The 16,998-nt window shown below is 43.5% G+C and overlaps 2 protein-coding genes across 2 annotated transcripts; one reads left to right on the forward strand and one right to left on the reverse strand.

Annotated features, from left to right (window-relative positions):
* The first annotated feature begins 7 nt into the window (after nucleotides 1–7).
* LOC109868029 (serine/threonine-protein phosphatase PGAM5, mitochondrial) lies at nucleotides 8–6,339 on the forward strand. The gene is made up of 6 exons (XM_020457399.2): nucleotides 8–483; nucleotides 665–846; nucleotides 965–1,090; nucleotides 5,291–5,376; nucleotides 5,578–5,708; nucleotides 5,969–6,339. The coding sequence occupies exons 1-6, from the start codon at nucleotides 248–250 to the stop codon at nucleotides 6,117–6,119; spliced, it is 912 nt and encodes a 303-aa protein (XP_020312988.1). The 5' UTR covers nucleotides 8–247; the 3' UTR covers nucleotides 6,120–6,339.
* On the reverse strand, nucleotides 6,279–14,073 carry LOC109868028 (ankyrin repeat and LEM domain-containing protein 2). Its single transcript, XM_020457398.2, has 13 exons — nucleotides 13,927–14,073; nucleotides 12,770–13,132; nucleotides 12,483–12,680; nucleotides 12,139–12,332; nucleotides 11,846–12,034; nucleotides 11,571–11,693; nucleotides 11,342–11,405; nucleotides 11,061–11,242; nucleotides 10,857–10,963; nucleotides 9,753–9,952; nucleotides 9,155–9,632; nucleotides 8,890–9,021; nucleotides 6,279–7,018 (listed from the first exon to the last, which is right to left on the reverse strand). Exons 2-13 carry the CDS (start codon nucleotides 13,116–13,118, stop codon nucleotides 6,874–6,876), a joined length of 2,361 nt encoding a protein of 786 aa, XP_020312987.1. The 5' UTR covers nucleotides 13,119–13,132; nucleotides 13,927–14,073; the 3' UTR covers nucleotides 6,279–6,873.
* Between the last annotated feature and the right edge of the window lie 2,925 nt (nucleotides 14,074–16,998).

Raw genomic sequence — 16,998 nt, forward strand, 5'->3', positions numbered from 1 at the left:
ATGGGTACTACGTCTGTAAAGCTGTGTTTGGATAGGTAGCGTTTATTATTTCCGTATTTTTTCCTTCCTACGTTTCCGTAGTTGCATCGTCTTTTCAGTGCATACGCCACTGCTGTCATTGTCCACGCACATCGATTATTTATTTAAAATGTTAATGTCTCAGATGGTAGCTAAATCCGTTTAGGTTTGTTACAGTAGTTGTTGCGTCTGGATTTGGTGATATCGTTTTGTTATCCTTTTCCTGGCAATGATGTCTTTCAGGAGGTTAACAAAGCTGGTGTGTGGGCTTGCTGGTGGAACAGCAGTACTTGTGGCAATGGCTGAACCGAAAGGATATCCTTTTGAAAAAACGAAACATAACGAAAGTTCAAGAAAATGGACTGGTCTAGGTGTTCTCCAAGCAGCAGTGCCTCAGACGTGGTCACCAGGCCATGACCACACTGTGACTGCCAGTGGGAATGGCTGGGACAGTAACTGGGATAAGTAAGCTATAATTAGCCTAAATGAATTTCTCATGAGCACATCTCTCAGTAAAGGGAGTAAGATTGAACCAATCGAATCATTGATTCGCTGTCAATTGTCATTATGGGAATTTGTGTATGAAGTGAAACGATATGTTTAATAATTCCCCGATCTCTGCTTTTTCATGTGATTCATTTGTAAGGCGTGACCCCCTGGCACTCATAAATGGGAAGAAAAAAAAGGACAAAGAGATAACCAGTGAAGAACTGAACACAGAGGTGGAGAATAACAAACCCAAAGCAACTCGTCACATCTTCCTGATCCGCCACTCACAGTACAACCTGAATGGGAGTGTGGACAAGGAGAGGGTCCTAACCCCTCTAGGTATGTATATGAAGTGTATTGATTACAGTGTTTTAGCCATTTTTAAAAAGTATCAGTGAGGAGGCTGAAGTAAATTGAATCCAATAAAGCACTGATTGATTGTTTGATTGATTTAAAGGCAGGGAGCAGGCTGAGTACACTGGTCAGCGATTGGCTGCCCTGGGGTTGAAGTATGATGTCATGGTCCACTCCACCATGACCCGTGCCACAGAGACTGCCAGCATCATCAGCAAGCATCTTCCAGGTCAGAGACAACAGGACACCATTCATTCTAAGCTCGAATCAAAAGTACAGTACCAGTCAAAAGTTTGGACACGCCTACTCATTCAAGGGCTTTTCTGTATTTTTTACTATTTCCTTCATTGTAGAATAATAGTGAAGACATCAAAACTATGAAATAACACATCGTGTAGTAACCAAAAAAGTGTTAAACAAATCAAAATATTTTTTGTATTTGAGATTCTTCAAAGTAGCCAACCTTTGCCTTGATGACAGATTTGCACACGCTTGGCATTCTCTCAACCAGCTTCATGAGGTAGTCACCTGGAATGCTTTTCCAACAGTCTTGAAGGAGTTTCCACATATGCTGAGCACTTGTTGGCTGCCATCTCAGTTGGGTTGAGGTCGGGCGATTGTGGAGGCCAGGTATCTGACACAGCACTCATCACTCTCCTTCTTGGTCAAATAGCCCTTACAAATCAAATCAAACTTTATTTGTCACATGCGCCGAATACAACATGTGTAGACTATACCGTGAAATGCTTACTTACAAGCTCTTAACCAACAGTGCAGTTCAAGAAGAGTTAGGAAAATATTTACCAAGTAGACTAAAATAAAAAGTAATAATAAAAAGTAACACAATAAGAATAACAATAACGAGGCTATATACAGTGGGCACCAGTACCGAGTCAGTGTGCGGGGGTACCGGTTAGTTGAAGTAATTTGTACATGTAGGTGGGGGTGAAGTGACTATGCATGGATAATTAACAGTGAGTAGCAGCAGTGTACAAAAGATATGGGGGTCAATGTAACTTGTCCAGTGGTGATTTTATTAATTGTTCAGCAGTCTTATGGCATGGGGGTAGAAGCTGTTGAGGAGCCTTCTGGTCCTAGACTTGGCGCTCCGGTACCACTTGCTGTGCGGTAGCAGAGAAAACAGTCTGTAACTTGGTTGACTGGAGTCTCTCTCAATTTTATTGGCTTTCCTCTGACACCGTCTATTGTATAGGTCCTGGATGGCAGGAAGCTTGGCCCCAGTGATGTACTGGGCCGTTCACACTACCCTCTGTAGCTACTTACGGTCAGATGCCGAGCAGTTGCCATACCAGGTGGTGATGAAACCGGTCAGACTGCTCTCGATGGTGCAGCTGTAGGAACCTTTTGAGGATCTGGGGATCCATGCCAAGTCTTTTCAGTCTCCTAAGGGGGAAAAGGTTTTGTCGTGCCCTCTTCACGACTGTCTTGGTATGTTTGGACCATGCTAGTTCGTTGGTGATGTGGACACCAAGGAACTTGAAGCTCTCGACCCGTTTCTCTACAGCCCCATCGATGTTAATGGGTGCCTGTTCAGCCAGCCTTTTCCTGTAGTCCACGATCAGCTCCTTTGTCTTGCTCACAATGGGGGAGAGGTTGTTGTCCTTGCACCACACTGCCAGTTCTCTGACCACCTCCCTATAGGCCGTCTTATCGTTGTCGGTGATCAGGCCACTACTGTTGTGTTGTCAGCAAACTTAATGATGGTGTTGGAGTCGTGTTTGCCACACAGTCATGGGTGAACAGGGAATATAGGAGGGGGCTAAGTACACACCCCTGAGGGGCCCCAGTGTTAAGGATCAGCATGGCAGACGTGTTGTTGCCTACTCTTACCACCTGGGGGCAGCCTGTCAAGAAGTCCAGGATCCAGTTGCAGATGGAGTCCTTAGCTTAGTGATGAGCTTTGTGGGCAGTATGGTGTTGTCAATGAGCTGTTGTCAATGAACAGCATTCTCACATAGGTGTTCCTTTTGTCCAGGTGGGAAAGGGCAATGTGGAGTGCGATGGAGATTGCGTCATCTGTGGATCTGTTGGGGCGGTATGCAAATTGGAGTGGGTCTAGGGTGTCCGGGAGGATGCTGTTGTGAGCCATGACCAGCCTTTCAAACCACTTCATGGCTACCGACGTGAGTGCCACGGGGTGGTAATCATTTAGGCAGGTTACCTTCGCTTTCTTTGGCACAGGGACTATGGTCGTCTGCTTAAAACATGTAGATATTACAGACTCGGTTAGGGAGAGGTTGAAAATGTCAGTGGAGACACTTAACAGTTGGTCCGCGCATGCTTTGCGTACACGTCCTGGTAATCCGTCTGGCTCAGCGGCTTTGTGAATGTTGACCTATCTTTAAAGGATTTATTCACATCGGCTACCGAGAGCTTTATCACACAGTCATCCAGAACAGCTGGTGCTCTTGTGCATGCTTCAGTGTTGCTTGCCTCGAAGCCAGCATAAAAGGCATTTAGCTCGTCTGGTAGGCTCACGTCACTGGGCAGCTCGCGTCTGTGTTTCCCTTTGTAATCCGTAATAGTTTTTAAGCCATGCCACATCAGACGAGCGTCAGAGCCGGTGTAGTAGGATTCAATCTTAATCCTGTATTGACGCTTGGCTTGTTCAATGGTTTGTCTGAGGGCATAGCGGGATTTCTTATAAACGTCTGGATTAGTCTCCCGCTCCTTGAAAGCGGCAGTCCTAGCTCGATCCGGATGTTGCCTGTAATCCATGGCTTCTGGTTGGGTTATGTACGTATGATGAAGCCGATGACTGACCGAGTCCTCCTCAATGCCATTGGATGAATCCCGGAACATATTCCAGTCTGTGCTAGCAAAACAGTCCTGTAGTGTAGCATCCGCGTCATCTGACCACTTCCGTATTGAGCGAGTCACTGGTACTTCCTGCTTTAGTTTTTGCTTGTTAGCAGGAATCAGGAGGATAGAATTAAGGTCAGATTTGCCAAATGGAGGGCGGGGGAGAGCTTTGTATGCATCTCTGTGTGTGGAGTAAAGGTGGTCTAGGATTTTTTTTCTCTGGTTGCACAGGCCAAGCACATAGAAATACAAACATAGAACAAAAACACCCACCCACATCACACCCTGACCAAAGTAAAAATAGAAACATACAAAGCAATCTACAGTGACATTGGGAGAATGTAAAACGTCAGCCATGTCCTTCGACGTCATCTTGGGGCTCTGCCTGGAGGTGTGTTGTGGGTGGGTATTCTATGTTTTTGTTCTATGTTTGTATTTCTATGTGTTTGGCCTGGTAAAAAAACAAATGAGTCCCACTAAGCCCAAACCAAATGGGATGGCGTATCGCTGCAGAATTCTCTGGAAGTCATGCTGGTTAAGTGTGCCTTGAATTCTAAATAAATCACAGACCGTGTCACCAGCAAAGCCCCCCACACCATCACACCACCTCCTCCATGCTTCACGGTGGGAACCACACATGCGGAGATCATCCATTCACCTACTCTGCTTCTCATAAAGATATGGCGGTTGGAAACAAAAACCTCAAATTTGGACTCATCAGACCAAAGGACAGATTTCCATCAGTTTTCATCAGTAATATCCATTGTTTGGGCCAAGAAACACAAGCAAGTCTCTTCTTATTATTGGTGTCCTTTTAGTAGTGATTTCTTTGCAGCAATTCAACCATGAAGGCCTGATTCAGTCTCCTCTGAACCGTTGATTTGTGTCTGTTACTTGAACTCTGAAGCATTTATTTGGGCTGCAATTTCTGAGGCTGGTAACTCTAATATACTTATCCTCTGCAGCAGATGTAACTCTGGGTCTTCCTTTCCTGTTGAGGTCCACATGAGAGCCTGTTTCTTCATCCGCAATTGATGGTTTTTGCAACTGCACTTGAAGAAACTTTAAAGGTTATTGAAATGTTCCGTATTGACTGACCTTAAAGTAATGATGTACTGGCGTTTCTCTTTGCTTATTTGACCTGTTCTTGCCATAATATGGACTTGGTCTTTTACCAAATAGAGCTATCTTCTATATACCCCCCTACCTTGTCACAACACAACTGATTGGCTCAAACACATTTTAAGAAGGAAAGAAATTCCACAAATTAACTTTAACAAGGCACACCTGTTAATTGAAATTCATGCCAGGTGACTACCTCATGAAGCTGGTTGAGGGAATGCCAAGAGTGCCTTGATGACAGCTTTGCACAAATGGTGGCTACTTTGAAGAATCTAAAGTCTAAAATATTTTACTACATGATTCCGTATGTGTTATTTCCTAGTTTTGATGTCTTCACTGTTATTCTACATTGTAGAAAATAGTACAAATAAAGAAACCCTTGAATGAGTAGGTGTGTCCAAACTGTTGACTGGTACTGTAATTCTAAGCCTCCAAACTGAACAGTACTAAACAACTTGTTTTGCTCTCTATCTCTCTGCATTAGAGGTGGACAAAGTGAGCTGTGACCTGCTAAGAGAGGGTGCTCCCATTGAGCCTGTGCCACCAATCTCCTGGAAACCTGACTGTGTGGTGAGTGATCTGCTATCCTTAGTCCTGGAGATGGATACAATTACCCACTTGCACTTATTTTTCTTGTGCGATATTCACTTAAAAGCTTAACCGATACAAACCATTTAGCACTTGAGCTTCAAAGCAATCTGTTAAAGTGCTGTACAAAATTGGCTGTCAAACTTTCCCTCACACACTGTACTGGTGCTTTGGTTTCTGCAGTATCATGAAGATGGAGCTCGAATCGAGGCAGCCTTCCGTCGCTACATCCACCGTGCAGACAGCAAGCAGACAGAGGATAGCTACGAGATCATTGTCTGCCACGCAAATGTTATTCGCTACTTTGTGTGCAGGTCAGTCAAGTCATCAACAACATGCTAATGGAGTTGCATAGCTCAGCTAATTCATAGTGAGTGATTTGTCCTCGGTGAGGTGAACATTCAAGAGGTTCACAGATTACTGGAAAGGTGTGGAAAAACATGATCTACTTGTCAATGTTCAACACTGATAATATAGTCCCATGGTCCTGGTTTCCTGTAGTAATGCTTTAATCGGGACACATTTCTTTAGGCATTGATTGTGAGGTCGGAACTGTTTCTCTTGGTTGATCCAGGGCTCTGCAGTTTCCCCCAGAAGGTTGGCTGCGGCTGGGCCTGAATAACGGCAGCATCACCTGGATCACCATCAGACCCAGTGGCAGGGTGGGACTGAGGATGATGGGCGACTCGGGCTTTATGCCTCCTGAAAAACTCACCCGTACCTGACACTCCTTCCAACACTGCTGGCCCCATGTAACCGGACCTTCTGCTGCCACCATTTCTCCTCTAAGATGGTTTTGCCCACGTTGGGAATCATTCTTTTGACTGCAGTTTTGTATGGAAAAATCATTTGTAATGTATTTTACAGACAGTGCCATTTCTTAGTAAATTGATTTGATAATGCTTTAATGACATTTTATGAATAAACATGAGGAAATGTACCGACTACCTCATATCCGTTTGTGTATAGGTATACATTAAAACAATAGATCATTTAAAACTCTTAATTTACTACCTTGAATCAGCTAGTTAAGTCATTAACAATATAAAACCATTTTCATAAGAAAACGAATCATTGCAAATTGTAAATACATTACATACTGTATCACTTTAGTATTGGGAGCAGTGTACACCATTAGGTAAATTCAAAGTGTAATCTGTAGCTATGCTATCCGGCAGAAGAGAATGCTTGTGTTGAGGACATGCATTAGTGCAAATATCAGCTCAATAGTTACCAGATAAGGTAATAGTGGCTTGCATAGAAAAGCCAAGAGTTACATGAATGGAAACCAGAACAAAGGTAAAATAAGGACATGTAACCTGTTAAATGGCAATGTAGTGGTCTCCTGCCTGGGTTCTAAAGTCAGACTATAAACCTGATGTGGTGGTACAGGATGTTGGCCAACATTCCCTGTTGTGTTTTCAACACCACATTCAGATTGTGGGACATGACATCCTGTTTGCTTGTGGTCCCCCTGTGTCAGGTTGGGGAGTGGAATAGGGTCCTGCAGAGGATGGTCTGGGAGTAACAGCTCTGGGTGTTGGGGCCTGGGCTGTGAAAGCTGAGCCTGCTGGGAGAACAGTTTGGTGTCCCAGTCAAGCTTCTCCTTTTCGGGCTTGGCCAGCTAGAAATACAAAACAGCAGCATTAACCATCTGAGAGTTATACAACAAAGCAGGATCAATGAGTTAGTTTCTGGCTAACATTTGATTTAATGGTTCGTTTAAAAAAAAGCTTAACTTCAATATGTTTTTTCTTTTAAATCAATTAGACCATGCCCATTTCAAACGCATCTTTCTACAAAATAAAAATTACATCAGAATATTAAGACAAGTTAACTCCATAATCCTACTTTGTAGTATACCACTCAAGAGTATCGAAGACAAGATACAGTTGATGTCGGAAGTTTACATACACATAGGTTGGAGTCATTAACTCGTTTTTCAACCACTCCACATATTTCTTGTTAAACTATAATTTTGGCAAGTCGGTTAGGACATACTGTATACTTTGTGCATGACAAGTAATATTCCCAACAATTGTTTACAGACAGATTATTTCACTGTGTCACAATTCCAGTGGGTCAGAAGTTTACATACACTGTGCCTTTAAACAGCTTGGAAAATTCCAGAAAATTATGTCATGGCTTTAGAAGCTTCTGATAGGCTACTTGACATCATTTGAGGTGTACCCGTGGGTGTATTTCAAGGCCTACCTTCAAACTCGCCTCTTTGCTTGACATAATGAGAAAATCTAAAGAAATCAGCCAAGACCTCAGAATTGTAGACCACAAGTCTGGTTCATCCTTGGGACCAATTTCCAAACGCCTGAAGATACCACATTCATCTGTACAAACAATGGTACGCAAGTATAAACACCATGGAACCACGCAGCCGTCATACCACTCAGGAAGGAGACGCGTTCTGTTTCCTAGAGATGAACGTACTGTGGTGCGAAAAGTGCAAATCAATCCCAGAACAACAGCAAAGGACCTTGTGAAGATGCTGGAGGAAACAGGTACCAAAGTATCTATATCCACAGTAAAACGAGTCCTATATCGACATAACCTTAAAGGCCGCTCGGCAAGGAAGAAGCCACTGCTCCAAAACCACCATAAAAAAGCCAGACTACGGTTTGCAACTGCACATGGGGACAAAGAAATATCCTCTGGTCTGATGAAACAAAAAACTGTTTGGCCATAATGACCATCATTATGTTTGGAGGAAGAAGGGGAGGCTTGCAAGCCAAAGAACACCATCCCAACTGTGAAGCACGGGGGTGGCAGCATCATGGTGTGTGGGTGCTTTGCTGCAGGAGGGAATGGTGCACTTCACGAAATAGATGGCATCATGAGGGTGGATATATTGAAGCAACATCAAGACATCAGTCAGGATGTTAAAGCTTGGTCGCAAATGGGTATTCCAAATGGACAATGACCCCAGGCATTCTTCCAAAGTTGTGGCAAAATGGCTTAAGGACAACAAAGTCAAGGTTTTGGAGTGGCCATCACAAAGCCCTGACCTCAATCCTATAGAAAATGTGTGGGCAGAACTGAAAAAGTGTGTGCGAGCAAGGAGGCTGACAAACCTGACTCAGTTATACCAGCTCTGTCAGGAGGAATGGGACAAAATTCACCCAACTTATTGTGGGAAGCTTGTGGAAGGCTACCCGAAACGTTTGACCCAAGTTAAACAATTTAAAGGCAATGCTACCAAATACTAATTGAGTGCATGTTAACTTCTGACCCACTGGGAATGTGATAAAATAAATAAAAACTGAAAGAAATCATTCTCTACTATTATTCTGACATTTCACATTCTTAAAATAAAGTGGTGATCCTAACTGACCTAAGACAGGGAACTTTTACTGTGATTAAATGTCAGGAATTATGAAAAACTCAGTTTGAATGCATTTGGCTAAGGTGTATGTAAACTTCCGACTTTAACTGTATGTCTGCTGACACAGCATAAGGAAACAGAATAGGTATCTATCTCACCTTAGCCTCTGTGAAGAGGGATAGGCCAGAATGGTGGTCTTCCACTTAGTAATGCAAGGGTATCTCTCAAGGTCAATCTCCATGTTATTCATTGCAGACAGGACCTCACTGTCCAACTTGGTGGGAAATTCCCTGCAAGAAAGAGTCAAAGAACATTGGTTAGCATTTCCATTGGGCTACAAAGAAACATTTATTGTGCCTGTTTAAATTGCAACAGATAATTTTGACAGGTTGACTGATGTCCAGTAAATAAACAAAGACTTACCCATCCATAAACAGTTCCTGTCTTCGTCTTGTAGGGGTGTCAGTCATCAGAATTGTGTCCTTAGCGGTGTCTCCTTCCGTTGATTTGTAAGATGCGCTAGAGGATCCTGAGTCTCTCCTCCTGTCTCCACCATCTCTGGGACCATCTGGGCCCTCTGAGTCTGAGCCCTCGTCTGCAGTCAGATACTCCTCAGAGCTAGGGTTAGAGAGCTCCTCCACCTGCCTCTTCCCCCGACTCCTCTCCCAGGTCCTCCAGAAGCTACCGTCCCCCAGGTCCAGGCCTTCTCTCCAAGGTACAGAGGGAGCCAGACATGCCTTCTCTGAGTCCTCCACAGTGCCAGATGCTACCTTTAGACTGGCTTTCTCAAACTCTGGCAGGAGGTTACACACAGGTGACTGGGAACTGTTCTCCACTGGTGCGGAGTTCTTGTCATTCAGGATGTGGTTAGACAGGGCATGGCTCTGGTTTTTCTGCTCCTCTGAAATGACGGAAAACACACGAATTTGAGATGACTTTGGGATTTCCCTGTATAATTTCAAGCATGAAATAATATGTTATAATATGTTTAAGGTTGTAGATTTTCTATGGAAGTGCTTACCTTTGGAGGGTGTTGATGTTTTAAATCCACCACCGGTCTCCTCTGTCCTCCCATATTCTTCTCTGGGAAGCTCACTTCGGTCCTTCTTATCCAGATACTCTTCCAGCCTCTTCCATCCCTCCTCTGTAGACAGGTCAGTGAAGCTCCGAAGGAAGTCCCAGTACTCTGCCCAAGGATGCCCCATGCCATGTGCAATCTCCCTGTTGAGAGAGATCAGATCGATCAGAAAATATGCCAACTGTAGCCATGACATTCATCGATCGTCATCGATCGTCAGCAAGTTTATGGTTACTTGATAAAATGTGCTTGTTTGCTCACTGCAGTCAAAAACTATATTTGCCTATGCTTTACATATACACTGAGTTCACAAAACATTAGGAACACCTTCCTAATATTGAGTTGTACGCCCTTTTGCCATCAGTACAGCCTCAATTCATCAGGGCATGGACTCATGTCAAAAGCGTTCCACAGGGATGCTGGCCAATGTTGACTCCAATGCTTCCCAAAGTTGTGTCAAGTTGGCTGGATGTCTTTTGTGCAGTGGACCATTTCTGACATACACAAGAAACTGTTGAGCATGATAAACCCAGCAGCGTTGCAGTTCTTGACCCACTCAAACTGGTGCGCCTGGCACCTCATTCCCTGTTCAAAGGCACTTCAAAATCTTTTGTCTAGCCCATTCACCTACATACACAATCCATGTCTCAATTATTTCAAGACTTAAAAATCATTTAACGCATGTCCTCCCCTGCCCTGATTGAAGTTGATATAACAAGTGACATCAATTATGGATCACAGCTTTCACCTGGATTCACCTGGTCAGTCTATATCATGGAATGAGCTGGTCCTAATGTTTTGTGCACTCAGTGTATTTCCACACTATACGGTTGGAACAATATTATGAAAATTATGATAATGCCCTTTTAGTGTAAGAGCTGCTTGAAAAGACTTCAACCTGTTTTTCTGTGATGGTGGAACCATTTGAATTCAACACAATTACAGTAAGGTACTTCATTGTTACCCAGAAATAATTTAATATTGAGATAAAAACAGCTGCATTTGACCTTTAAAAAAGGGTCACAGGTCCACTGTTCATTCACTCACCTCCCCACACGCTCTGCACCCCTGTCAGGGTCAGATTTGAGAATACGGTGGAAATACTCTGCTCGATCCCTGGGTGGAGTTCTCCATAGTCTATGGAACTCATCTGCCTGGAAGACCAAAACAGAAAATGGGTTTAGAGACAAAGGCCTGAGCCTCTATAGATTGATTATTTCATTGTACAATACTCCAAGGTATTGAGATTACCTTTGAAGGACTGAGGGGACCCACATACGCTCTCACAGTCATGACTGGGTCTATGGGACTCCCAGCCACTCCTGATCCCAGCGAATGAAAATCCACCTCCAGTGGGCTTGGAGACCATGGCAAACCAATCACAGGCTGGAAGCTGTTGTCTGTATCCCTCAGCAAGGGAACATAGCACCGTTCTGTCAGAAAAGGGTCAAAGTTAGCAATGTGTTCACAAGTTGGCTTTTACACATATAAAAAAGGTTTTATAGTCATCATTGGCAAACATCTAAACGTACCCTCCAAATATTCCTTGATCTTCTTCTTTATGTCAGAGGTTTTGTTTTTCCTCTCACATATCACCTGTAAAGGCATTTATAAAGTCAAGTATTTAGTCCTGTAAATCATCTCTTTTCTGGCATGACATTCAGGGGACAATACACCTTACTGAACAGAAATGGAATGCTTTACTAAGAGAAGGGTTTTAGTGCAAATTAAGTGGTTCTTCATAGCTGTAATGTGGCTTACAGTAGAGGGCTTCTGGTTGTACTTGTTCTGCCGGTGTTTATCAGTGGCCGGATGAGAACACAGCACGTTGACCACATCTGGACAGCCAAACTTACAGGCAAAGTGAAGAGGAGTTTCATTGCTCTAAAGGGACATCACACACACATTCAGTACATCTCATGAATAGCTTACGTACACACTTTAACACTAACAGACTATAATGTCTGTGTGCATTGTGCTGACTACCAACCCCCATTGTATTACACAGTTACGGTTCATAGACTGCAAGTTCTCACTGCTTTGTCAGGTGTGTTGAGGTACAGGTCAACGAGGTAGCGGATGCGTTGGTGTAACATGGCCTCCTGGTCATCGGGATACATGAGTCTCATGAAGTCTGGGCTCTCCAGAGTGTCCAGGAGGAGCTGGACCATCCCTGACTGGTTCTCTTTGGCCGCCACATGCAGGACGTTATAATGGCATCCTTCCTATAAAAAAAACAGGAATACAGAGTTATTCCACACCAGAGAATGTGAAGCACTATTCTGCTCCCATGGAAATTACAGAAACAATAATTATCTCAAATGCATACATGCACGATGGTGGGGTTGTCTCCAGATCCGATGAGGTAGCGTGGGTTGTCCCAGACCAGCTTGCTGAAGGCTTCCTTGTCCCCCTTCTCCACTGCATTTCTCAGCTTGGCAGTCAGGTCCTGGGTGCGGGGGCTGCGGAATTCATTAGCCCTCTCCAGGTTCACAGGTAAAGTCCCTGATGCGGTAGGGCTTCCTGGGAGGACAAGGGTGTCATTGTATGCATGCCGGTCAACCTTTTTCTTGCTAATTTTACATGACACAAAAGAGGTGAATGATCCATCTAGCTTTCTATCTATTGAGTAGCTCTATATTAGATAAAGCTATGCTATGCTAGCAGACACACCTGTGTGGACTACAGGTTGCAGCGCTCCCTGGGGCCCGTCTGGTGCAGTTGTGCTGGCTACAGCTGGGCAATGTTCATTGATGCCTTTTGAGAATTTCTCAGCTTCCTCTCGTGTTGAGAAGGACTTAAACCTGGACTCTTTCATTGTCATCATGGCTCTCAGAGCTTTCTTCCTGTCCACATATACATGTACTTTGTCTGGTGGGGGAAACATAGTCATTCACCACACATTGAACTCGGAGACAATCTCTATCTTGCACTATTCATAGGATAAAAAGAGGTCTTACCATCAGTGACCACTGACTCCTCCCAATGAGGACATACACCATAGTAAACAAGGGGAAATTCTGGTTCATCCAATTCCTCTGTCTCTTTGCACTCCTCTGCTGGTGATTTGAGTTCCAGGGTGTGGTCTGCTTCTACTGTATCTGTTAAGGGTCTATTAGACTCTGCATTGGAGGTGCTACCTTCACCAGTCACCCCTCCATCTCCTCCCAGGAGGGTTCTGGCCAGCATCCTCTCAAAGACGGCTCTAGTAGTGGTGGTAAGGGGGCCACACTTCAGCCCTGCCCCGATAATCTCCTGTCGTAGCTGATCTGGGTTCAGGGTCTGCAGCCTGCTCATGACTTCCTCCATGTTGCTGTCACTACCTAGGATAAATAAATGTGGCATACCCAGAGAAGAGTCATGTTACAAATATACTCTGAAGAATATACTACTACTCATTCGCATCAGAAATGACACTTTAACTCGTCGTTCCTGGCCTTAAAACAGTAGATCACCAACAAATAAAATGGTACGTTGTGTCATAGGCTAAAGATAAAATGTTATTGATCCACTCTGGCCACGTTCTCTTCAAAATCACATGCATAATTGGCAAACCGATGGCCTAAAACGGAAGTATTACTACACGCCATTGTAGCCTACGTTTATATATTTTGGGATGTGGAACGATTCCATGTGGAGAATATTGTAACAATGTAGCTGGAGCACTTATTCTGTTTACCTACGCCTGTTATTTACCTATCGGGGCGCGAGCTCATTGGTCAATTCAAACAAAACGATGCCCCGCCTTTTCCAATATGACTCATAATACAAATAGTTGTACATTTGTAATAATGTATGATGTCATTACATTCAACGTGCTGCAGCTCTAGTGCATTTGCATTTACACAATCGATAGTTACATGTATTATTTAGGCTACGATACGTACTTAGGATGGCCCAATTCTCACAATATCTGCCCCATAATCATTGGTTATGAGAAACTTATAGTGCTAGGGCTAGGCCATATATTCCCATTGAGGAATGTACTACAACAGCTAACTTTTCCCTAGCCACCCTAGCTAATAGCAGCTAAGACCTGATTCAATTACGTGCCAGACATGTATTTAACTTAAATGGACTCGTAAACGTTCTCGAATACATTCAGATAATATCTTACTTCACAAACTCGTGCTTGTCGTCCTCCTGTGGTGTACTCATTACGTCAGTCAACGGAAACCGTTTAAGAACCGATAGCACCAAAGATTTGTATAACTAAGATAGTCGTTTCCAATGGGAACAAGTGAGTCATAGTGGGCAGAACAAACAAGGAGGTGATCAGAGCCAAGCACGAGATAGCGAGATCCTATTGGCGCGTTCTAGCAAATATTTGCATATTTCCGTTAGGGAACGCCTACTCTGTGAAGTGCGCGTGTGCAATAACTAAATTCGCATTTGCACTCCTTCTAAACAACGCAATTTTTTTCCTTTGGCAAAGGGTAAAGTTTACAAAACATTGTCCACTCTGTTCGAAACAGATTATAGTTTTGGGAACAGAAAACTGTACTGAGATCAAATGTGTCATTAATAAGAACATTTGCAGAATGTTCGTTCCATCTTCTCCCACTGCCGGCCACTGGGCTTCCTCTCACTACCATATTTGGTAGTGATTGGAAACTCCATGCGGAAGCTTCACATTTATACGTCCAGTGAAATATCTGTCTCATTGTTCTAGCTGTGATAGCACTGACCAAGCAAACAGATCGAACGAAACGGGGAGGGACCTTCTTCTTCTTCTTCTTTTTATTGGCGGACTATATCCCAAAAGGTGTATTGCCGCAACCTACTGGGTGGGGTAAAAACGTAGATACTTTAACGAAAAAAAGTAAACGTACTTTACTTCGTCAAATGTACTCAGATCCCTACACAAGCTCGGGGGCCTGACGCTTCAAACACACCGATAGTGTCATTGCGTTTTGGTACACCAAAATGACTTTATTTCCAATGAAACGCTGCGTTTGCCTTGCACCATTGCGTTGCAGAGGCACTTGCAGGCGTTCAGTGTGGTGTTTTTGTGCAAAATAGTATGCAGCATAATCTGGAAATGTATGCAACAAAAGTTCAAAATACACCTTCTGATACCATTTCTGTCCAGCCATCTATGCATACAGTTTGAAGCATATGGTCGATTAATCCAACGTTTGCACCACACCGAATGCAATGCTGCAAGGCAAACGCAGCGTTTCTTTGGAAATGTATATACTTCTTGTGTACCAAAATTCAATGACGCTGTCGGTGTGTTAGATAGTATTCCCTGCAATGTTTCAGCCGTGAAAATCCTGGAGATCCAAGAATCTTTCAGCCGCTTTTACACTGATTTCCAGATTTCCTTAGATGTTTTGTATGTTTGACCTGTGCAATTATCACCTGCGCAATAAACGCAACAAAATCAACCTTCTTCACAATTAGATTTCTCAACTGACCTGACATCCACAGACTGTTGGCCATCCACTGCATTCATCATCTCTACTCGCTGCTTCGACAATTTTCACTGCCTCTGCATAGGATACCTTCTCGATAGCCCTGATCCTTCCTAATTTGACCTTCACTCAGGGAACTCTGGAACGTAATTCCCATCACAATTGCAACACCGTGCATCCTCAGACTCTTCAACAATGATATTCCGTTTGCAAACACTTTACACGTGGTCAAGCGTTTTATATTTATGACATTGAAGGGACTTTTGTACATAAACTCGCATCGCATATCTCATATATCCCAACTTTACATGGGTTGGGATATATGAGATATGCGATGCGAGTTTATGTAAAGAAAGATTTTGTTCGGGCGCCAGGCAGGTATTAACCATGCAGAAAGGAAAAGAGTAGAATAGAGAGAGTACCACTACCAGATCCACACACATCAGCAGAAGAGACTGCCTAGAGTGTAGCCTGTTTACCAGATAGCCAGTGGAGAGAGAAGAGAATACACACCATATAAAACCCACATCACAGCACAGGGGTAACCCCAACAAGAATACCTCATACAATAATACTAATAATGGCAGAGCAATTTCACAGCAACTTCATAGAAGAACGAACCCAGTCATCAACAGAGGATTTGCAATAATCTGTATTATTTTCTAGTGGATGAGTGCAGAGGGTATGAATGTCAACTATTCCGGTTCATCTTTAACCATGACGGCTTAATGTCCATCGAGACGCCAGATGATACCTTTTATCGGTTCCCTACTCCGATAATCATAACATTCCACTTAATGCATCGATTATTTGTACATCCACAGTTCTTTCTCCTTTTGGGGGGGGAGGACCTACCTGCATTTGACCAATAGAAACTCTCGTTTTCGTTTCAAAACATTTTCCATTTTGAGTAAACTGTTTCTGTTGCAAAACGTTTTGCAACAGACAAAATGTTTTGTAACAGAATCAGTGTAATGAATACAACTCTGATCATTTTTTCCACACCCATTGGCCCGCACTCCAATCAGACGCTATTCAAGATGTGTAATGTTCTAAAACTGTCATTGTGGAGTGCAGTATGATTTTATGAGAGGCAATGTTAGCCAGCAGGTGGCAATATACATGATGAAATAATCATATTCTCATATGATCCCAAATCCATGTGAGAGAATTCTTTTTTTTATTTTAAGCTGGAAGTGGATTCTCAAGAAGACAGAAAATAAATAAGAAGCACCATGGACACACATGTAGACCTAGTATTTGTGTATGTTTATATAATGTATAGAAGTCCTCTCACAGAGATAATGTAGGCTATAATACGGCTTCACCTCTCCACTACCTGAGACTAGGGGCTATTGTCTTCCTCCCCATAGGTTATTGAACTGGATGTGATGGTCTGAGAGAAGGCACAATTTGACGATAATGCTTCTTCCCCCATTAGTCTCTGAATCTCACAGTCATAATGTCTCTCCTGACCCTTTTACAGATAGTTCTACCGGGGTCGCCCCTGACCCCTGCTGGAATTGAATTACCCCTGCACTCTTCCCCTTTCATCATGACAGAGCTGAGGGGAGCCAGTGGCATGTGGTGAGAGAGGAGATGCTACAGAGAAGTTCATTGGTTCATTCGCCTCTTTCCTTCCGCCTGCCAGGCACAGATGGTATTCTTTATTAGTGTCAGCGCCAGGTTCATTCTGCTCTGATGAGGACACTCGGTAGAGGGAGGGCCTGCCTGACATCCTCAGCGGTGACAGACAGCTAGCGGAAGTGGAA

The sequence above is a fragment of the Oncorhynchus kisutch genome, linkage group LG23, assembly GCF_002021735.2.
Source record: "Oncorhynchus kisutch isolate 150728-3 linkage group LG23, Okis_V2, whole genome shotgun sequence".
In the NCBI taxonomy this organism is placed as follows: Eukaryota; Metazoa; Chordata; class Actinopteri; order Salmoniformes; family Salmonidae; genus Oncorhynchus; species Oncorhynchus kisutch.

Coding starts and splice junctions, on each gene's coding strand:
- LOC109868029 (XM_020457399.2), top strand. CDS start 248: ATGATGTCTTTCAGGAGGTTAACAAAGCTGGTGTGTGGGCTTGCTGGT. Junction 484..664: donor TGGGACAGTAACTGGGATAA/GTAAGCTATAAT, acceptor TTCATTTGTAAG/GCGTGACCCCCTGGCACTCA. Junction 5,709..5,968: donor ATTCGCTACTTTGTGTGCAG/GTCAGTCAAGTC, acceptor TGGTTGATCCAG/GGCTCTGCAGTTTCCCCCAG.
- LOC109868028 (XM_020457398.2), bottom strand. CDS start 13,118: ATGGAGGAAGTCATGAGCAGGCTGCAGACCCTGAACCCAGATCAGCTA. Junction 12,681..12,769: donor GGAGTCAGTGGTCACTGATG/GTAAGACCTCTT, acceptor TTCCCCCACCAG/ACAAAGTACATGTATATGTG. Junction 9,953..10,856: donor GGTGCAGAGCGTGTGGGGAG/GTGAGTGAATGA, acceptor CTCTCTCAACAG/GGAGATTGCACATGGCATGG.